Raw genomic sequence first — 24,050 nt, 5'->3', positions numbered from 1 at the left:
CCCTCCCTCCATGTTCAAAATCACAGGTACCTTCATCAAGACATCATCTACAAAATGCTGAGTCCAAATTAATCCCTATTTTGTTAAAATAAAAAATTAAGAGCAAACAGTATCTACAAACTGGAAAACATCTACAGTACCTGCACACAGTTCAGACAGAAATCACTCAGATTTATTCTGATGTTAATTTGCAAGTGCAGCACAGAAATAGCAGCATAAGCACAGAAGTCTAAACTAAAGCTCCCATTGTATGTAGAGATCAAAAAGAAAACTATAAGCTATAAAAATAAGAGGTATATCAATAACTTTCTGCCCAAGAAAAAGAATGCATCCTGATTGACACAACACCAAAAAACTGCTGCTTAAAATAACTAAAACAATATGTTTACTGAAAAAAAAAAAAAGCTGAAGCAGACAGATAAACAAACAAAAAGCCTTTTGATTCTCTGTATTTTTCCCCTTGATGGTCTGCAAGGAAAAATCAAAACACCAAAATACATGCAGGATATGATATGCAGCTGAAAAGCTGAACAACCCAGTAATATACACTTGGTTAATTTGACTTTTTGTTATTTGCCTTAAGATCTCTACCACAAAGTTCTGCTCAACATATTCCTGCTACCCACAATCTGCACCAGAATTAGTGTCTCTCAAGTAGCAAGTGTAGCATACACAACAATCTCAATGAGAGAGGCAATTAACAACTGCTGCAAAAAATAATTATATATAAAGATGGTTTGAAAGACAATACTCTATCTAAAATGACCTCGCTGTATTCACAGCACTGATAAAACAGTTTTCCTTTAAAAAATGCTGCTTTTTTTATTCATCAAAAGAGAAAAGCCCCAAGGTCACCTGTCAATAACAGAACAAACCCTCAGTAAATCACAGTGCTTCGCAAATAAATTCCTCATCAGTAATTAAAACCAGGCCTCTCTGGCCCTGTGTTATCAGCTCATCAAATTCATTGCTCATCTAGAATAACAGATCCACATCTGCAGTCATTACAGCATGCCAGATAAATCAATCCTCTCAATGATGCTTTGAGCCATCTCTGCTCCCTTTTAACCAGCCCGATATTTATTTCCCCCTGACACTTCTGACATTCTATTTACTGTAGGCAAATGGAACTCATACGGCACCTTGTAATGGCTTTACCAAACCCCATTGTGGGCCACATCTTCCAAGACTGATGGGTGCAATAAACAAGGTTTTATGGTGTAAGTGTGAGCTTCCAACTTCTTTTTTTTCCAGGAATTTGACTTCTGCAGTGAAGATGGTTTATTACATTTGATTGCAGGTGGAAAAAGCTATATCCACTTTGAGACCTGTCAGCTAAAAGCAAGCAAAGAACTTTTGAAATAATATTATTTTTGTAATTTTATTTTCTCATTGATAACAATACAGAATAAAGCATCTCCCTGTCAGGACTTGGAAAGCAAGGCCATAATTTATCATTCCACCTCCACCCTCCCTCCCACCAAATCAAACACAGGTCTCCTCTGTTAACTTCCAAAAGGTACAACAGCAATATATAATCAGCACATATGCACAAAGTCCATCCCAAGCCCTCCCCAGCATTGCTGTTTACATTCAAATCTGAAGTATGTGTGGTTAAGTGATACACACATATTGACAGATGAGGTCAAACATCCTTTTGTGGCATCTAACCCCAGCAAAAATCACAAGTTTCTTAAATTTACTGCACAAACCAAAACTTTTCACTGTTTGGTGCATTCTGCAGTAACAAGCATCAGACTGTTGGGTTCAAAACAAGAACATAAATTGTTTCAAACAGCACAAGAATCACTTTCCAGCATAAATTCTGGCTGTTTGTACACTATCACAGCTGCTCTATTTACGGAAATTGAGCGAAAATCTGCCTAAACAAAAAGAAAAAAGCATTCCTAGAATGGGAAAGTCTCCCAGAATATAACATGTGTCAACAGCTCTGAGGAGTTCAGCAATTTCTAGAAGTGAAGCAGATCCCCCTCCTCCGTGGGGGTGGTGTGCTTCCACGTACATATGGACACCCATCCCAAAAGCATATGCCAGCCATCCAGGAGCCCTGCTTTGCCCCAGAAACCCGGGGTTTCTGTGCTCCAAGGAACCATCCCTGAGTAATCTCACTGAAACAGCAAATTTCTGCTGCAGGGAGGAGAGCCCAGCTCAGCCCAGACCCTGCACATCCAACCCCACATCTCCCCACTCACTGTGCACAGCTCAAAACTGACTTGCTTTAAATTACTGCCATGGTGAAGTGGAGCCCTCTTTTAGCATATATTAGAATTTTATTTCTGCAAAGCCCTTTTTTGGAACAAAAACAACGCCAAGCCTATAGGAGGCTATGAATTCTCAGATCCTCCTTCCAGCACTGATTCAAAAATGACAGGATATAGTCTTTTCCTTAATGAAAAATCTATATTTATCACTCTATTGTTCTTGTGTACTGATCCTACTGCTCTCTGAGGCCAAAGTTTGAATATATTGGATTTTGAAATAATAGCCCAAGGCTCCGAGATGCTGGGTCATGATACATAAATGATGAGAGGGTTGTTCCCTATTTCTCTGCTTCTCACCACAAAAACAAAATACAAATTCCATGGTGAACATCTTCAGAAGTCTACATTATCTGCAAAGTGCAAATTATATGGGATATTCACAGAACTATAAAGGATAAAATCAGAGTATACTGAGAAAGATGATCTGCCTGTTCTAGGAATAAATCAGTAATTTGTTGCTTTAATATCACAAAGTAAAGCCTTATTTTTATGTAGCCACAGATGTGACAAACTCAACTTGTTTGGATTTTTTAACCTTAATTCCAACTGAGTTGGTCCTAAATTAATTTATCTTTTCAGACATGTATATGCAAAGATCCAGAGACTGAATTTATCAATCTGTTATACTTCACACTTTGATTCTTAAGTGCAACAAGGTTTGAAAAAGAAGCAACCCCCAGCTCTAGACTGTTGGTACTAGGAGAATAAAGAGATAAAAAAATTCATTTTTTTCCTACAGAAAATTTAAGGCTGCTGTTACGATGAAAGCATAAAGGGGGAAATCTGTAAAGTATTTTTCACCTTCATCCCACAATAAACCAGAGTTACTAGTACACAGTTCTGTAAAGCTGTGAGTTCTACACTGCAGTATTTTCAGGCTATGGGGAAGAGTTGCCTCTCTAGATTTTGTTTCTCTGATGTGTCCAACTTTCCTCTGACCTTGAGTGACTCTGGCTGAAGTTCTCCAAAGCAGCCACTGAAATGCTCCTCTTGCCCCAGTAACCCAGAGGATTTCAGGGGGCCCTGGGGACACAGCTGCTCTTCATGCTTTTTGTCAATTACCTGAAAATCAAGATCTGAGATTCATAAACTGGAGCAGTTTAACATCCAGTGCCCAGGGAGAATTAACACCTTGGGGAATTCCTGAAATTACCACAACACTAAGTGCTATAGAAATACAAATACAACTTAGTTATGATTAACAAACATTCTTTTTGAAAATTTAGTTTATTTTTTATACATATGCAGTATAAATTGGGTACATGTATAGAAAAATAAAATTAAAAATAATTTTTCATGCAACAATCCATACCACATCACTTTGTCCAGGCATAACACATTTCTGGGAATTTTTACCTGTTAAAAATGCTTTGATTTCCAGAATCAGAACTTGGGTTCTGCAAATCCACAGCACCAACTGAGATGGATTCAGAGAAAAGCAATTCCTCCTGCCAGCCACAGACCTGTGTCCCAGGGCTCCAACCAGCTGTGGAACAACCTGAGGCTGTCCAGTCTGCAGAAATGATTCCCAGAGTCTTCTGGGGCAGCTGCTGATCTCAAAGGAGTTTTAGAATGTGTTTTTTCATATTACATATAGTCATGACCTTCTCTCTGTCTTCAGGAAAATAAGATAGAAGAAATTTATTTCGAAGAAATTAGAAAGAGATAGAAGAAATAAATTTTGCCATATTAAAAAAAACATTATTCCATTCCTAAAAATTCATTTTTAACATCTAAAGTGGATCTGAGCAATCTTCCAGCACAAAATAACTGCATTATTGCATACCTTACTTTTCTAGATTATTACATGTGCCTTTCATATTATGCATTCACACACAGAGTGATTGTTTGGTTTTTTTAATTAATTTTAATTGCTTACCCAAGGTGAATATATTATGCCATTAAATAAGAATTTTTCAGTGTTGGGAGGTTTAAAAAAAAAAAAAAAAAAAAAAATCATATGATCAATGTTCCTGAATACCTTTGCTCTCATTCCTTCACTTTTCCCTTGACAGTTTCCAAGATGAAAGTGCCCCTTGAATCTACAGTTTCCCTATCAGTGTTTTCTGTCTGTCCCACAGACTTTGCCAAACAATTCCCAACAATGCCTTGTCAGGACTCATGCTGCTCCTTGCTACCTACTCAGATGCACAATTTTACAAGCAGGCTGCCTGTACAGGTTTAGAGACAGAGACACGAGTCTGATCTCAAATGTTCAGAGACAAGATCCAGTTGTCACACATTTTAGTATTTTCTGAGTAGAAGTGACTACGTAAAGAGCCCTGAGGCAATCTGTTTGTATTTGAGAGGATCCAGAACTGATGTGCCCTGTTCCTATTTCCCCCTATTTGCTGGCAGAGGGCTGAAGCTTAGCAGCCAAGTAAAGAGAAATAAATGTACCCATAAAGGGGGTGCAGTTTAGGCACCCTCACTACCCTCAAACTATGACTCTGCTCACTGCAAAATTAAGAAATTTACCTCCTGAGATATTAATACCAATACTGAATATCTCCTGCACATACAGCAGAGTACCAACTAAAAACAGGCCAAAGAATCCACTCGAGAAACACGAGATTAACCCTTCCCCAGCCTGCTTGCCATGATAGATGGCTGACAACAAATACTTGTCAACACCAGAGACTGCAGAAACCAGAACAATTCCTGGGAAGAATTTACCCAAGGGTCAATACAGCTCTGAAATCCCAACTTCACCTTCTTATGCATCACTAATTATTTTAATGACTGCTTATTTCTCCTGACTCCTACAACACACAGAACATGATCAAGAGAGGTAACTCTGGCAGAATAACCTATGTACAGCCTCCACAGTCTAAAGGGGGATGTGCATCCTCCCTGCACTCCCAGTGTTTGTTCCACACACTTTCCCACAACACTTCCATACAGCTGCAATTTGAAAACCATTGCATATTCCAGCTTGAGCAGCACTGAGTCATGACAGCTAATCACAGCTCCATGAAGAAAGCTGACCTCTCTAACGCTTGTGAGTCATCAAATGTTCAAGTTCAGCAATTTCTGCAAAACCAAGATCAAAGATTATAACTTTCAAGAAATAGCAGAGCTATGGGAATATATTAAACTGACCACACAAATATGCTCAGGGTGTCATTTCATGCTCTGAAAAAGAGATGGAGCAGTGGGCACCCTACTGCCATGGAAAGCAGAGACCATCATTTTCTGTTCACAAACTGGAGTTTCAACCATACGGGCGAAGAAAGATCCTCACATTATTCTTAAGAAGTCAAGGAAACTTGACCAACACAGCTTCATTCCATATCACCCATAATTCCAGAAATCATGCATCATGTAATGTACACTGACATCTGGATCCCTGAATATTTAAATGTTCTACTATTTATCAATATTTGCCAAAACCTCAGCCCAATGACAGGATTATGTGTTTCTTCAAAAATATTCAATTACCCCAACCCACAATAAGACCACAGAAAGGAATTCATTTGGATTTCTAGACTAAATTAGGTTGAAATTAGCAGACAAATCAATAACTATGACCACTCCTCTGTAAGAACTCTCATTGCTCTTAAATGTCACAGCTGGCCTAGACCTTACCACTCATACAGGATTTGCTGTGAGATTATGCTAGAGGAAGAGCATAACAGTTTAGTGTTCTGTGCAATAATTATTTTAATTTCATATGTAACTTGATTAATATTTAAATAGTCTTTGCCTTGAATGATTGTAAGAGAAAGAAAAATCAAAAAACAAGGAAAAAAAGTAGCAGGTATTAACTTTCCTGCTTTACTTGGGTAGAATCCTTTCCTTCACAAAGTACAAGACCAGTAAGGTGTGAGAGTCACTGAAACACTCATCTCCACTTCTGTCACCATGCCCTGCATGGGCAGCAATCAGAGGTCAAGACTGGCTTGAATCCTCCCACATTTAAGACTTCACAATTTGACCATGTAAAAAAGGCTGCTGGATATTTTAGTACCCATTATTTATGTCAGAACAAAGAATTGGTCACTCTAGGAAAGCCCAGCACTGCAACCACTAAAAGGAAGAACTGATGGGAGTAAAGTTAAATTATTTAACACTTTCTGAACACCAAGAAAAATAATGAGATGGCTTCACCACTGTGCCTATTAATGGGTAAATCTTAGAAGAATTCTCTCCTGTTCAACTTCTTGCAAGACCAACTTAATTCATAAAACAACTCACTATCTACCATCTGTTGTCACAAATCATTACTCAGTGCAAACTGCCCAGTGGAGAGATAAGAAAAACATCTGAATGAGCAGCTGGGTAAGATAAAGCCCTGAGCATGGGCAGACACAGAAAAGAAAAAGATATCCAAGTCCTTACTGCAGATTACCTTCTTCCAATCTGCCTCTGCCTGAGAGTTGGGAAATGCAGATTATAAGTGTTTTTAAATTCCTTGTTGATGCTAAAACCATCTACAAATGGTGTCTCAGAAACCCTGACATCTAAAAGAAACAGAAGAAAGTAGTCTAGGATTGTTTGCTCCTTAATTATCATAGAACTCCTGCCCAAAGAATAGTTCTGCTCCAAGTCCTCACTGCAATTTAAATCCCTGATGGATCCCAGAACCTTTTAACACAAAAACATCCCATGGTTTTTTTGAGTGTCCTATAATTCTGCCAAAATATTTAGACCTTGTGTACTGAAATTACTTAGACAAATATTCTGGCACAAAGACCTGGTGCAAGCCCTCTTCAACAAGGTGGTCTCAACCTTCCTTTTGAGAAGAATTTGAGGTGATAATGATGAAAATACACACAAAGATAGATGTGAACTGATTTAATTCAATCCTATTGCTGGAAGGTACAGAAAGAAATGCAGCCTCCCATCCATGAAGTGTTTATGAAAACATTCCACCAGCAATTTAAGTCTGTGTCAGACAAATGAAAGAAGTGTCAGAACTTGCATCCTTTATGCTAAACCATTCAAAAACAACACAGAAAAGCCAGATTATCTGCCCCAGTCAGCAATTTAATTTTTTAAAACTCATTTGTGTGAGGTTTTTCATTCTTCCTAAATCCCTGTGACACACACCTAAGCACTAACAGAAAGGTTATTTTGACATGGTTGCTTTTGGCTTCTCTTGGGGGATAGCTACCTTTGTGAAAGTGTTTCACACCTTGCTGGGGAAGTTAAACTCCTCAGATTGTATCAGTAAAGCTGTGTCTGACAGACACAGGGGCACAAGCCTGACACACAGGCAGGGAAGTTCAGGTTCCTTGAAGAATGAGGCAGATGTTGGAAGAGGTTTAGGGATGTGGAAGGTACTAGCTATCTACACACAGCATCCTATGAATCCATTTACTCTCATGCATGATTACTTACACACATTTATAAAGTAATTAATACAGTCTCATATTGGAATACCTGACATTTCAGTCAGCCTCTAGAATATTCTTATTTTATTGGTTAGCTGCCCTTTAATCATGTATAGGAAGTACAGCAATAATTGAGTAAAGGGAAAACAAGAACAAATACATCACCATATTCTCAGGGCTATCACCTGGCATGAGCTGGTTTGTTGTACCTTTAACACACTGACAGTTTGGGCCCAATGTGGGAATCTGCCTTAAGCAGGAAGATCTGCTTACAAAGGTCCGACTTACAAAAACCAGAATTTGCTTATGAAATAGGAAAAAAAAAATAAATCACACAGCTAACTGGGCTGTAAGTTCTTGGAGGGGTCAAGGCATGATTATTTCATATAAATATGCTTAAAATATAAATTTATGATCATTTAAATATCTAAATTTAAAAGCTTTCACTCAAAGGGAAACACCACAAACTAGGCACAGGACACTGAAGAGACGAGCACCCTCTTTACTTGGACACTTGTATTTTTATATTAAAATGCAAAGCTGTGAGTTTCTTTAAACAGTATTTAACAGGGACATCTACCAGTACAGTGACAAGCACTTTGATAAAAAACCAAACTACAAACAAATATATTCTGTCTTTCAAACCATTCTATTACTAAAGCCAAATGCAGAGACATTTGCACTCATTGTTTATGAGGACTGGAAGAGAAAGTACTAAGTTAATAACAACAACAATAATATAGATTTTAAAGTTAATATGGAAAATTATGAGCGAAGATCAGACAGAAGAATTATCCTCTTATGAAAAACAGCACTAAAACAGGACCAGAAATAGCACAGCAAGCCTTTATTATTGCTTTTTGAACACATACACAAATTTATCTTGTACTGCTATAGTACTTTCAGCAGTTTCATTGTCAGGTCCCATTTTCTGCTTCCTCCATTCTCCCCTTCTCCTGATTCAAAACCATCCCTTTAACACATCATTCCTAATTAGATGATTAGTGCTTGGAAGGGCAGGAGATAAGTCATTTGCATAATTTAATCATAAAAAGAAGTTAAAGATACAGATTTTGCTGTTCGTTTGTACAATTATCTTCACCAGCCTGGGGGGCTGAGATATTAATGTGATTAAACAGTATTTCTGCAAACAGGCAACTGTGTGTCCTCTATTAAAGCAGAGCTGGAGGCAAATGAAAAATTAATTTTAAAAGACAATCAATTTTATTCTACATGACTGTAATAAATAACAGCCCATCTGCAGACAAGTCATTAGGCCCTGGGAGGCTACACGTGTCACAAAGTCTAAATGACACACAAGGCCAAATTTTCCACCAAAACCAGAGTCATAAATAGCCCAGCAATGGCCATTCCCCTTCAGAGAGTGCAGAGGATTTCCCAGAAAAACCAGGTGCATGTGTGAAGTGCTAATCACCAACCACCACTTGGGCACAAATACAGGGGCTTGGAGGTTTGCCCTTCATCAAGTTTTCAGTCTTGTCTGAATTCTGCAAGAATAAATCAAGATTTGGCTTGATTTATTTAAAGGATGCTACCTATGATGCCATCACCTTTATGAAATGTATGTGCTAATTAAATACATAATAATTATCAGTTTACTACTTTTTAAACTGCTAAGGTACATAAAATTATTTTTCACTATTCTTTACAGTCGCCTCCACTGAGAGCATTAAAATCCACTTCTCAATTAAAATAATCAAGATAGTCTCAAACACATGAAATATGATTATGCTCCAAGTAAGGACTTCTGAATCAGCAGTTACAATATATGCACAGCAACAAGTTTAAAGTATTCCCTATACTAAAATGGTTTGTATTTATCACCACTGGTAAACACTTCCCTCAATGGAAAAAGTGAATATTCCTGTTCTCCCTGTAATCCCTGATTCCTGACAGGTGTGTACCAGGCAATGCAAATGAGCATCTACTGACTCTCTCTACTCCTGGCCCATGGAGTGCCTTTCATCACAAAAATGCAGACACACAGATCTTTACTGAAAAGGTTTGGGGTTACACTGTGCACTCTCTCTATATTTATTTCCTATACAAATATTGGACTTAACTAAAATCCATCCAAATATGAGATTTGCTAAATACACAGGGGTTACAAATGATGTCCCAAGGATTGTTTCATTATTCTGCTTCCAAATTTGCACGAAATGTTTCCTGATGTGGCCCTAAGTCATTTACAGATTAATTCCTGGGTATGCACTGAGGTTTGGATGCTTTCTATGCTAATGATCCAAAAATCACTGAAATCAGCTGGAAGACTCTGGTTCTACAATGGTTCCATTGTGGAATTTCACCTGCAATGAGTCAGAAAGACAAAGCAAAGCAATCCCCTCCTTCATGAGATATCCAAACCTTCATGTTCATTCAGTCTCCTCTGCAGCCTTACACAGAAAGCACTGCTTGGGTCAGGACATTATGAAAAACCAACAGCAAAAAAAGAACTTTCAAATTTTGCCCACAGTCATACAACCAAACTAAGCAATCAGCCTAAACACTTAAACAAAAATAGTCTTTACCCACCTACTGTCTGTAAACTTGTTTACTTTTCCTCAAATTCTCACAGCACTAGACACTACAGGGGATTATTCTGGAAACAATCTGACATCATCAGATAAACCACTTCATGTGCATAAGATGCTAAAAAGAGCTTCTAACTAAAAAGCAAAAGAGTGAACAGCAGTATCAAAAACCCCTACAAACAAACACCAATATCAAAACATGGTCAAGAAAATCTTAAACTTTTTGAGTTTGAAAGATACTTTTAAAGTTTTAAGGACAACTCAGTGAGCAACACAGCAGATGAAACCTGTGAGTGGTGTCTGCTGCTTGTGTAGTGAGTTATTGTGTTGTTTTTGTGAATGACAGCTCAATCTAGATGAGGAGGAAAGATGAAGCTGTGTGGCCACAAGAACCTGAAGATGTCAAAGAGAAATTCTGTGACAGCCACGGATGGGGGGAATAATCACAGAAGAGGCACATTCAGACCCTAATACAACACACTACTTAAATGAAATGCAGCCCTGGTAGAATAAACTCCTTACATGTGAGACTGAGCAGCTCATCCCTGACAGGCACTGAACTTCTTGTGAATAGCTAAGTTTCAAAAAACAACAAAAAACACGGCATTTATACTATCACAAACTTCACATGAATGAGTAACAAAAGTTCCCATGAAGAGTTTTATCCAGATCAGAATATAGCAGTGTTAAGAACTCTGTCACTCTGACCTTCACTCAGTGAACACAAATTCTTAAAGTCTAATGCCATAATCCAAACTAGTCTATCAGGGGAGCAAAAGGTGCAGACAGCCTGTACTGAGCTCTCTGCAAACAGCCAGCCTGGGACAACACAAGAACAATTTTGTGATGGCAGAATGCTCATTTTGATAAGCCACCTATCAGATACATGAACTGCCACATAAAAAAAACCCAACAATTAAAGCCTTACAAGCCAAAAGACTCCCCAAACCTACAAATACATCTTTCAGTAACAAGCTCATACAACAGAGGGAAGAGAACACTGAGTTCATTACCCTGGATCCTGTTTCAGTACCCATATTCTGCTCTTGTCTAACTGCCAGCATTTTACCACCTTGCTCTGCTCTGGCTTTTTTATTGTTGGTTTTGGGAGTTTTTGTGTGTTTGGGGGAAGGGCTTCAGCTTTTCTTGTTTAGACATGTATTTTAAGTCTCACTGGAAAGACTTGACATTTTTCCTGCTTCTATTTTTCAGCTCTTTAGAAAATTGCCCTCCTTCAGCACACAACATTTAAAAGTATGAGGAGGAGAGGAGGCAGCTGCAGACACCTGCAGCCCTGAAGAGAGATGCCTTCATCAGCCTTACAGAAAACAACAGGGATAACATTTCACAGACACAGGACATTCTCTGATTAACTGTTATCAAAACAGTCTATTAGCTAGCATGTAAAACTTGCACTAGGCAAAAACAACCACTACACATGTAAGAAAAAGCATAAGGCATAATATTTGAAACATGCTGATTAGAGGCTCTAAAGGAAACTCAAAATATTTTTTTTCTTTCAACTAGCTTTATCTTCCTAATTAGCAACTCTTAAGTTACTGTAACATACAAGTAACTAAATCCCCCTACTGGCACAACCTCTGTGCCAGGAGCTTTCTTTACAGCCACCTGTATTTTTTAATTACAAATATACCAATATTCTTCTCTAGGGGTGGTGGGGAATAGGACAAGTCAGCTCCTCAGCACAGTCACAGGATTTCAGGACATGGTTTGTGAGATGGAGATGGCACAAGATGATTCCCAGGAAGGACAAACACACCAGCAGTGTCTGCACTGACCTGCCTGAGTGACTCCTCAGCAGGGCACTGACCCCACAGTGGCTCCTGTGACATCCACTGCCAGCTCCCACGGAATCCAGCCATCCCAGTAAAACCTTTCTTCCACAGCACAGTTATTTCTACTCTGCAGTAAGTTGCCCAGAAAAGCTGAGTCTCAGTCCCTGTAAATATTCAAAATCTAACTGGAGACAGCTCAGGACAAACAATTCCAGCTGACCCCTTGAGACAGAGGAACTGGTCTAGACCACAGAATCCCAGAATAGTTTGGGTCGGAAGGGAACTTAAAGCTCATCCCACCCCTGCCATGGGCAGGGACACCTTCCACTAGCCCAGGCTGCTGCAAGCCCTGTCCAGCCTGGCCCTGGGCACTTCCAGGGGCAGCCACAGCTGCTCTGGGCAGCCAGCACCCTGAACTTGGCTTTCTCCAGCTGCACGAGGTTTGCCCAGCCCCACCTGGATCCATCCCATCCCTCCAGTGTGTGACCATCCCACCCAGCCTGGGCTGCTGCTGTCCATCCACTGTCCCTGGCCCCAGTGCCTCCATCCCCCTGTCACTGACACCAGGGTCAAACAGCACCAGTGCCAATCCCCTGGACCACCCCAGTATCCAACAGCTGATTGCAGCTCTGAGCACAACCAGTCATCCACAATTCCCCACCCAGGGTCCATCCAGCCATCCACAATTCCCCATCCCTGGTCCATCCAGACAGCCAATTCCCCACCTATAGTCCATCCATCCAGCCCACATTGCTCCAGTTCAGAGACTGGGATAGCCAACATCCCAAAATGCACAAAGATGATCTCAAGAGGACTCTGCTAACCTCAGCAATTCTGTGATTTTTGCAAAATATGTCAGATTTGGAACTGTATATACAGTGTAAAGTAACTCTGATGAACTTCTGAAAATAAAAATATTCTAATTCCACTGTCCATTCAGGCTTGAAAACAGCAACGAAAAAAGTCTTGGTGTTTTGCTGATTTAAAACACTATGAGGGCATCCCAGGCTAAAAGTTCTGTCCATGGACTGGACAGAATGGAATTACATGCTGAGAATGTTACTCACTTACATGGCTATGACCAGCATAAAGAAATCCCCTACCACACAGCCCTGTAAATTTATTTAGCAATTTTAGTTCATGCCCACAGCAAATGCAATTTGAACTAAATTTCTGGATTATTCTAAGGTCTCCCCCTCCAAAAATCAATATTGATTTCCATGGTTGAGAGAGCTCTGGAAAAATCCAGAAGTTTAGTTCAAATCCATCATACATAAATTTGTGTGTATGCAAACATTTTATCAATGAATATGTGTATACCTTAATTTCATAAATTCTATATTAAATATAACTCCTGCTTTAATTTACAGGGTAGCTGAAGTGTGTTATCTGATAGAAAATGAAAACTCTGATCACAGGAGCCTATGGCTGGGAACAAGAGAGAAGACGACTAAGAACAGAAAATGCAAAATGCTGCTGAAAAACAGCCCTGAGATTCTTTCAAAGAAAAATCAGAGCTACCTCTGCTCAAAATACCGTTGTCCTAGCAGAGACAAAAAGGATGTGGGGGTGGCATTCAAAGGAGGCAGCACAACCTCCTGGCATGAAGCTCATTTCTGTGTCTGAGCACAGGAAACCCTCAAGTCTTACAAGCTGTGAGATGCATCAGGTTGAGTCCTGAATAGAATAACTGCAAGTGCACTGCTGATGTACAGCATGACATATTTCTGTACATTTAGTCAAAAACAGACTGGACTTACTTTTAGACCAAATAAATAGGTAACATCTTGATTACACAAACATACTTTTCACCCAAAGTCCCTGAAGTAATTTTTCCCTCTGTTTTACAGAAGGAGCACAATCAAGAAAAACTAAAATCATTACAGGAGATGGCCCCAAAACTCTGGATCTACCGTACACTTTGTATGTCACACACAACTACAGCCAGGGCTAAGGGCAACTGAACCATTCAACTGAAATGGAAAAATATTTCACAACATTTAAGACTTCACCTGATATGATACATCACAGAAGGTACCCAGCTCAAGGAGGAGAGTAAACTACTTGGCTTGCTGGGAAAAATCTGAAGGAACATGTATTTAGGATTTTTTTCAATACTTACATTCCTATAAAATACATTTCAATACTTCAGTGACTACATGCCAAATGCTTAACTAATGCTGTCACTGGAAACCTTCAATTAATGACAATATTAATGGAGCTTTATGTAGCATAGATAATAGTGCACATGCATAATATAGCAAGACACCTCAAGTTTTACACATAAGTTGTAAAAAGCCCATTAATAAAGAATAATCCAATAAAAGCTCTGTTTGTCATGGCATTACCATACTTTTTAGTGTAAGAAAAGAAAAGAGTCTCCTTAAATAACTACTAAATGCTCGGGGTTCTAACATATTTCTGCAAGCTATAATGGTTATAACTGTTAATCCAATACACCTTTTATACAAACCCATAAACACACGAGTGGAAAAATAGCACAGATGTTCATCTCTAATGCAATTTCCATTCAATTTCCTAAGTGCAGTCCCTGTGTGCAAACTAGCTTAACGTTATGTTTAGCTTGCAAATTCTTTTAATAAATAATGAATGCAATAAAACTGGTAGATCAATGGCAAGCTGAGAAATCATAAAAAAGCCTTTTGTGCTCATGCTGTTGCCGATTTCAAACTTTAATCCAGCTCTAGATCAATAGTACTTTTTCTTTTTAACCCATCCCATAGATAGCAGACAGAGTGGATGTAGGTTAAATGCCAGTACCAGATATCAATTTCCAGAAACTTGATAACATCAGGCACAATTGCAATCGAACATTTTATACCTTTTCCCAGGAACAATATACACTCCTAAGCATCGCACTTTAAACCACTGCCCAGTAATAAAGGGAGCACATTAATTGGGTTTGGTTCTTTACTTTCTGGAGAAATGATATTTGTGAGTGAGTCACTAAAGGCTCTGACATAATCTACTTTAATGAGCAAAATGGGCTCAGGGGGTCAAGATGTACTGACTAGGGAATACAATCTCCCCACGCCCGCTAGTGACAATAAACTTTACACACACACAAAACAACAAGGCTGCACTACCAAAAATTGAAGGCGAGCAAAGAAATTTCTGCTTTACAGGGTTTGGATATTGGAACCTTCTGGGGCAGGTATCAAAGTACACCGGTTAATAGGTATCAGTGTTTCTTACAGGTTGTAGAAGGGAGGGAGAAGGGAAACCCTATTACCCAGTCACTTTGGATAACCCTGTTTCACCAAGAGGGAACAAAGATCAAAAGCTTGTAGCCCCGAGGGACAGTTCTAATATCAACCAGGATAAATCTAAATCACTAAGAATCATGACTAACTACCACACTTGTGCTTGGGAATGCAGGTTTAATCAAACATATAAAACCTTGCCTTGGCTCACACCAAAGAACACATCCCAGACAGCAGGAACTCTGAAGTAGCCTCATTATGTTTGGGCTTGATATTAGTACTGTGCATGTAAATAATCATTAAAATTATGCATTTCCATACACCTTCAGGCTTTACTGCACTGATAATCACACAAAGAACTTACAAAAGCAACCAGCTGGGAACTTTCCACATATTTTAAAGTAAGGATTTGGATAATTTTGTTTGAAACTTCAGAAAATCCGCAATTACCACCTCTGGAAAGGCACAAAAGAGATTCAAGCTCTTACATTCATCATGTACAAGATCAGACCCAAAAACATAGTAACACGTTATTCTTTCAAAAGCAGGGTTCAGTAAGTATGTCCCACTTTTGATGAGAAGGGCTCAGATCCTAGAAACATTTTTAAGTTCTCTGCCCTTGTTCTGGCAAACAGCCCCTAGCATGAAAGGGAGATTCACCCCAGCAAAGTCAAAACAGAGACTTTACAGCCCAGATTTCAACACCCTTTTAATACTAATGCTGACAAACAGCCCTAACAAAACACCAATTTCAGCCTGAAAGCAGTGAAATAAAACAAGACAATTCTTTAAAACATCTCACGAGGCTCATTTGAAATATTTACTGCAAAACTACTAAGGTAGGTAGAAACTACTTTCTCACTCCAGGGCCACTGCCATACAATAAAACACAATTCTTTAATTCAGTGGGTTTTGCTGGGCTCCTCAGTCCTACCAAAGTTGATTTTCCCTGCCTTTCAAGGCAGTGCACAAACAGAGGCTGCGTGTGCAGCCACAGCCCCAGCGTGAGAATAATTCCCCATCCACAGAGCTGGTCCCTTCTGGAGGCTCTCAGTATAATGCTATTGCCACACATTGATATATTGGTGAGAGAAAGGCAAATATAACAATGCTAAAGCTTAAACTCATTTGAATAAACTGTGAATTTCTATTACATATATTGTTTCCTTTATCAAATTGGAACTACTGGAGCAAGAATACCAAGAATGCCAACATAAATCTAGATCCGTTACAGGCAGTTTCTCCAATTTATTCTCAGAAGCCTTAAAGACAAAAAGTCAAAGTTCTCCCGTGTCAAGGAAAGATTAGGAAAAGGAACATTCCTGGTAATTTTTAAAATTAAAATAAAAACATCGCAGAGAGAAATCAGGTTTAACAAAATGACTGCACAAATACGACTTTATCCTCTAAAGAAAAACAATGACCACGAGTGGTTTAGTGAACGTTAAGAAATAAAAGCTGTGCATAGCTTATGTGGGAAATAGATCTTCATTATTCATGGCAGAGTACTTTACACTTTGTGCAATCTTTTTTTTTTTTCAGAATTTAAAACCTTTCCACAAAGACACGTTCCAGCCTTTCATGGTTTGTGTTCCACAGGTTCTGTCCAAGATAATGGATACCAGACTAAACTGACCCGAAATTAACGGGGATCAATTTCTCCAACATATCTGGCCCTACAGGAGGAACAGCAGCAGAAACATAACAAACAAGTATTTTAAATCTAGCAGATGCTGAATCCAGACATACTTAGCTTTAAAAGAAAATTCTTAATGAGATAAAAAAAGAAAAAAAGAGAAAAGCCTTACTTCAGCCTGTAATCAATTTGAACACAATGATATTCTATTTATAGCAATACTTTTAACATGTTCTAGTCTTATATTATTTATTCCTATCACTCCTATTACAATGAAATATTAATGCTGAGAAAGTGGTTACTCTATTAAGGAACTATCCTATGTTTAGATTTTAATATTGATCTCTACTATTTGGGAATAATTAATCATTCTGTAAGAATCTGCATTTGCCTGTGTTATAATACAATCAGAAGTTTAGCATCTTCCCCCACAATAATGCCAAGATTAAATTTATATTTTGACCTATTCCTAAAGGCAATTCAGTTATTCCAACAGAAGGGGGAAAAGGGGATACCGCCACTTTAAAAGCTTCAATCTCTTTGACATTGCTGGCAGTGTATGGGAACATTAATGCATCTGTCATGATAACAAGCTAAGAATAACATCTAGACATCAAACCGAGCAGAGAATCCATCTGAAGTGATTCATTCAGATCTGTCTCATTGATTTATTAAACACAGGGCAACATCTGCAGCCTCACAGAGCCGCTTGGCGAAATTAATGCAAGATCAATTCAAATGGAAAAAAGTGCAAAAGAGATAAATCAAAACACAATTTGCATGCAGTTCCACAATCAGGCTTATTGGGTGCAAATGCTCAATTTTCCTCCCAAAGCAAATGAGTTTAAATGTTGTTTTATCTTCGTAGAATTGTGTGATTTGAAGTGACAGTGAAGAGTTCTGCAGGTTGAAATGGTGAAAAGAAAAAAAGGAGAAGAAATGCTTGCAAAGACCTTTTGAATATGCAACAAGAATATCATTAATACCTAATTGTTTAGCTTTTTTGTCTTTGCTACAAAAACACAGTATTTTTCAGTTGTGGAAGTCTCAGTAGAAAATTACATATGTATTATGCATATACACATGCAGGAATCATACAAATACTCCATTTTGGAAGAAAAGCATGTTATACTTCAAATGGGGAGCTCTAGTGCTATGAAGAAAGAAGGGAATTTTAATCAAGGGTTCTCCAGATTAGATATGCATCTGATGAAAATATTCAAGTATTTTAGGAGTTTTGAACAGGCACAGACTTTCAAGACATCCAAAAAGAAAGAGGGATTTTTCCAAAAGTATAACTGCACCACTCAGAAAGTGGGAGAATTCCTTTCTCCATCTCAAGCAGAATCCACTTTGCCACTGTTCTCTCTTCAGAGTGTTTGAAGTGAGCCTCCCCTCCAAGGAAGAGAAGGAAACTGGAAAACTGATCTTTATTTAAAAATGCTAACACCTCCAAAATTCATAGATTTGGCCAAGTCTGAATGCAGGCTAAATATCCACTTAGAGAAAGAAGTTTATGGACAATCCACATTTCCTATCAATATACAGGAAGCTGTGCTACATGGCTGGATTGCTTTAATTATAATCTTGCCATCAGTCTCCTAATAAAAGACAGAGTACTGCTGACTATAGGGTAGCTTTTAATAGTCAACATGACTAGACCCTCATTATCTCATAAAATTAAATGTCTTCATTTACTGCTTAAATTCATTTCTAAAGCCTTTTATTGTTTGTGAATAGCCAGAGTAATACAAAATATTAGCCTAACTGCTTACTTTAAATCATAAAAGATATGCCACATACTGAAATGTTCTTTTCTGGAAATTATTCTGACCATTCACTGAATAATCCAGACTAACACTGTGCTTTTTCAGTGGCCAGCAGCATCCATCAAACACAGAACCGTGTGGAAGAGGTTGTGATCGTACTCCAATAATCCTATTTTTCAGGACTGACATATGTACTATCAGAAACATGTTCTTACTACAGTTTTTAATTTCCTTTTAAAAATAAGTCCTCATTATAGTTTGCTTTTTTTTTTTTAATTAGGTAAATGTTATGCTTTACTACTAAATTTAAGCAATCCTCCATAATTTAAGTAATCTTCTAAGGTATTGGCCATCAGGAGCTAGAATTTGTCAGTATGTTGTACTCACTTGAAGGTGGGACCTGCAATGAAATGAGCAGTTAGTTTCATTTCAGAAACCTCGCTTGCAAATTACAGTGCTCGGTGCTGGCTAACAAGAAACATTTTAGGAACATTCTGTAAACATGTGATTGAAAGTGTAAACAGTGCACGTGAAATTACTACAGAAATACACAGGTCAAAGCTGCTGGACAGAGTAACTCCTGCCACAGAACACAAACACCAAAAAACTTTCACCCACGGGTGTGTTTCTCTGCAGCTCTCACGAGCTCTGCAGACAAACTCAACTAGAAAAATGCAAGAGTAAGCACGAGCAGTAGAATTTATCTTTTTTGTTCAATTATATATAATTGATGGTTTGCATTCCAATTTAAAAAGTAACTAAAAGGGCACGCTGACATAAGAGATGCTGACTTTTACAAGTCAATTACCAGTGAAAATAATGATACCCAGCATTTCTTACTGCTTTTTCTAGCAGCTCTTGAGTTTACTGCAGCATTTCTACAGTACTCAAACAAACATATAAATAGCTACCAATTAAAAAAAAAATTAACTAGAAAAGCAATGCACAGTATCCTGAGTTGAGAGCAGTATTTCAAAAAGATCACATTTTTTATTTTCCAGGTACAGAACTAAAGACTGTGAACATGTCTTTTAACAGTTCTACTGCATTTAATTTGTTTGATAACGTGCACTGCAGTGCTTCCCAGGTCACTTCCCAGCAAACAAAAATAATTAAGATTACTCATGTATTTAAATATTTTTACCCAACATTCTCTCCAGTAAGTATGGACTGTTCAAGGGAACTAATAATCTGTAAATAAAATGAGGCATTAAGCATTTAATTAGCATGACAGAATACAATTAACATCGAGTTACAATCCTCGAGCAAAGTTTCAGGTGTGCTGATAACACTCCTCATGCATTACACCTGAAACCTATGAATGCAAAACACCTTGATGTGAGCAGGTTCTTCCAACCAGGCATCCTCATAAAGCAGTGAAAACACAAAGGGATTTGCTGTTCTTGAACAGGTAAAAATACAAGTTTTTCACAGTAGGGTGGGGAGAGTTTAAGCACATTCAACACGTGTGAGCCTGAGCTGAGAGCTCTGCCCTGCCCGATCCCCAGGGCTCTGCTCCACTCACCGCCCCTCCTGGAGCATCACCTGGTGCCCTCCCCACTCCCTCCTCCTGTCACACCTGTAAGCCTTTGTCAAAGAGAAGGGGAAAAAAAAAAAAAAAAAAAAAAAAAAAAGTTGGGAAATACAAGTTTTAAACACTTAACACTCCAGCATTTCGAGATTTTCAATCGCTGGTTGTCAGCGAGCAGAAATCATTAGGCTGCATCATCAAATCCGATACTGTATTTCATTTCCCTAATACAAAACTTTGGCACGGTCACAGAAATTAACGAGATGCGTTTCTTTAACCATCAACTTTCACGCTAGTAGAGTCTCAGAAACATTTCACAGAAGCATTTACATGTTAAATGTGCCCCTTAGTAATCTAATGTATTTGAATAAAATTAATTTAAGTCTCAGAGCTTGCTTCCAAACCCATCACTTTAATAAAGCAGTGGGTGTGATGTCATCGAGGTGCCTGACATTGAAACAGGCAGCGGGAGAAGGGGAACAGAAACGGAACGAGAGCAAGAAAAAAACCACAGAGTTCATATGAACAGATCTAGGAATTAAGTGCATCTCTAATCTAACACCTGTAACATAAAGCGATTTGAAACAAAGCAAATATCGCACTCAAGAACGACGCCCGGTCTGCTCCTACTTCAGCAGCGAGTGCAGGATCAGGCCCGGCACTGGGACGGAATTAAGTTATTAAAAATGAGAATATTAACAACAAAACCCCGTTTAGCGCTAAGCAGGTCGGAGCAGTGACACAAAGCCCGGAGTTACGAACACTGGCCCGCTGCAGGTCGGGCACCGCACGCCAAGCTCGCTGTAAAGAAAGTTTGCTGCCACAGAAAGCAGCAGTAGCAGCACGCTGACATGGAAATGTTTCTGGAGACGTCCCTCACCAACTGCTGAAGCAGGAACGGCATCTCCAAAGCCCCTGTCTCACTCCCTGCCCCATGGCACCAGCGCTCCTGCCGAGCCCCGAGAGGGTTTTGTGTTTATTTAGATCATTATCATTTCTAAAGGCAGCAGCCATGAGGTCACAAACCAGCTCTATGAGCCCGAGTGCGCCGAGCCAGCGGGGATGCGGGGGCTCGGTGCCCGGAGCCGGGCAGGAGCTGCGGCCGCTCCGGGGGCACCCGGCTGGTACAGCGAGACAAAAACAGCCCACAAAACTTTGGGGGATTTCGGCTGCTTTTTTTTTGTTTTTTTTTAAGGAGTGTTTTCGGGAACTATCTGTGTGGAGAAAAGTTTGGGGAGCGGCGCGCGGAGCCGCTGGCCGCCCGGCGCTCCCGGCGCGGCGGGGGCCGATGGAAGCACGGAAAGTTTTCCGCGGCCGCACCCAGCCCCGCTCAGCCCCTCGCCCCCCTCCCCCGGGACCCGCGCCCCGGCCGGGCCGAGCCTCACCTCGCGTTGGTGCAGTCGTTGTACAAAGTTTCGAAGTCCTTCCTGGTGATGAGCTTGCAGCGGTTGACGCCGGGCTGGATGGCCCCCAGCCCGCGCAGGATGCGGACCTGCTCCACCGTGCACACCACGGGCGATATATCCAGCCGCTTCAGCTTGGTGTAGACCGTGTGCAGCCCTCCCACCAGGTGCTTGAGGAAGAGATCAAAGACCTGCGGCAGGCAGATCAGCTCCTGCCCCTCCACGAGGAACGAGGCCACCTTCACCCCGTGCAGGTCGACCATCTTACACTCGTTGCCGCCGCCGCCGCCGCCCGCGCCGGCCCCGCCGCCGCCGGCCGAGAGGAAAGTGTTGACGAGGCTGTTGGTGAGGCGCGGGGACTCCGCGGGGCTGGAGTACAGCGGGTCCGCCCGGAACAAACCCGCCGAGCCCCCCGCGCCGCCGCCGCTGGAAGTTGCGGCGATGACGGGCGGCGCGGACACCGCCATGGCCGGCGCGGCTCCCCGCGGCTGCCCGAGCCCCGCGCTGCGCTCCGTGCGGTGCCGCCGGACCCGCCGCGCTCCCGCCGCCCGCACGCAGCGCCCAGACCCCTCCCCAGCGCCGCCGGGGGAGAGTGACGGAGCCCTCCAGCCAATGCGCCCCGCCCGCCGCCAGCGCCGCCGCCGCCAGTGGCTGCGGGCCGGGCGGGGCGGGGCAGCGCCGGCCGCGCACCTGGGGCGGGGGGCGGCCGGGCCGCGGGGACCTGCGCCGCAACTCGGGCGAAGTTTTGGGGGGAACGTGGAGAGCTCTGCCGCGGGGCGCCCGGGCTGTGAGGGGTCTCGGTGCCCGGAGCGGGAGGGGTCCCCGCGCTCGGAGGGGAGGGAGCGGAGCGGAGGCAGCGCTGGGGCCGTCCTCATCCCTTCTCCATCGCGTCCTCATCCCTTCTCCATCCCGTCCTCATCCCTTCTCCATCGCGTCCTCATCCCTTCTCCATCGCGTCCTCATCCCTTCTCCATCCCGTCCCCATCCCTTCTCTATCCCGTCCCCATTCCTTCTCCATCCCTTCTCCATCCCGTCCTCATCCCTTCTCCATCCCGTCCTCATCCCTTCTCCATCCCGTCCTCATCCCTTCTCCATCCCTTCCCCATCCCTTCTCCATCCTGTCCCGTCCTCATCCCTTCCCCATCCCTTCCTCATCCCTTCCCCATCCCGTCCCCATTCCTTCTCCATCCTTTCCCCATCCCGTCCTCATCCTTTCCCCATTCTTTCCCCATCCCTTCTCCATCCCTTCCCCATCCCTTCCCCATCTATTCCCCATCCTTTCCCCATCCCTTCCCCATCCATTCCCCATCCTTTCCCCATCCCTTCCCCATCCCTTCCCCGGGAGCTGGAGCGCTCGCTGCGCCCTGGCACGTTTGTGAGTGTTAAACCACCTGTGCCCCGCCGGAGCTGCGGGGATGGGGACAGGGTGGAGGGCAGAGAGCAGCTCCGTGCGGAGCGGGAGCCACCGGCCCAGCGCAGGGCTGCGGGACCACGGGCACTGAGTCAGGCCTAGAGCCCAGACCCTGCACTAGCAGGACGGAGGGAGCTGTGGGAGATGGGCGAGTCTCTGGTCCCTCACACCAGGCAAAGCCCGTTCTCGGGAGGTCTGCACGCAGTTGCTTGAAATTCCCTTCCTGGCTGCGGCATCAGCTCGGCCCTGTGCTCAGGCAGCCCCCAAAAGCGCCGTGTGGTACCTCGGCCTGAGAACATCCCGGATAACACATCCCGGCCTCCTGCAGCCGATCCCGGGCTGGGAACAAGAACTGCCGAGCCTCCTGTGCGAGGGGAGCCGCAGGATGCTCAGACACCCAGCACACCCAGGCCACGCTGGCTGCATCGCTTATTTGCTTCTCACTCTCTCCCAGTGTTGTATCACACCTCTTTTCCCACCCTCTTCCCGTTTTTCCTGTGTTTCAACATCCTTCTTTCCTGTTTGTTGCCACTGGTTTTCATTCTTTATCTTTCCTTCTGTCCTAGTCTTTAACTTTTTCCCTCTCCTTCTTTTTATTTTTTTTTCTTTCTCCTAAGCCATTCAATAAACAAAGCAAGCAGAAAGGAATAAACAAAACTTTTTAAGTCGATGCCAAGCAAGCAATACCAACAGAGCATTTCAGCTGTTTCCACAATTCCATTGCCTGTGTGCCATCTTCTCTTTCCTTTTGTTAGGCTTGCTTATTTAGGCACCTTCTCTGCAAAGTTTAATGGTTTTTGCATTATGAGTAATCCCATTTTAGAAGAGAGAAGATGACTGTATGCTAACTAAATTGCTATATTTGTGAACATAACTGATCTTAAATTACACTCTGGAGGAACCTCCCCTTCTCCCCATTGATTTTATGTGTTCTAAGAAGCCTGGCCACTAGCTTTAGGTCTCTAACCTCACTGCCTGAATCCAAGGCAGAATTTTCACATAACTTAGTTTAAATTAATGCCTTTCAGTAAGAATTCTTGTATTTTCTGAATTAGCTCATGCATCTTTTTAGGCTCAAACCTTAGACTGGATGCTCTGTGGGGCGACGGC

At 41.5% G+C, this 24,050-nt stretch overlaps 1 protein-coding gene across 5 annotated transcripts in view; it reads right to left on the bottom strand.

Moving 5' to 3' along the window:
• The window catches only part of DACH2 (dachshund family transcription factor 2), a 234,446-nt gene extending 212,324 nt beyond the window's left edge, over positions 1-22,122 (bottom strand). For 3 of the 5 annotated variants that reach the window (XM_056491704.1, XM_056491706.1, XM_056491705.1), the window contains exon 1: positions 21,512-22,122. In XM_056491704.1, coding sequence (XP_056347679.1) covers positions 21,512-21,996 — 485 coding nt within the window. In that variant the 5' untranslated portion in view covers positions 21,997-22,122. The remainder of the gene's footprint in view (positions 1-21,511) is intronic. The other 2 variants (XM_056491702.1, XM_056491703.1) reach the window with 2 other exon arrangements.
• Between the last annotated feature and the right edge of the window lie 1,928 nt (positions 22,123-24,050).

Source organism: Oenanthe melanoleuca, chromosome 4A (assembly GCF_029582105.1).
Source record: "Oenanthe melanoleuca isolate GR-GAL-2019-014 chromosome 4A, OMel1.0, whole genome shotgun sequence".
NCBI lineage: Eukaryota > Metazoa > Chordata > Aves > Passeriformes > Muscicapidae > Oenanthe > Oenanthe melanoleuca.
This window is presented reverse-complemented; position numbering and strand designations above follow the sequence as displayed.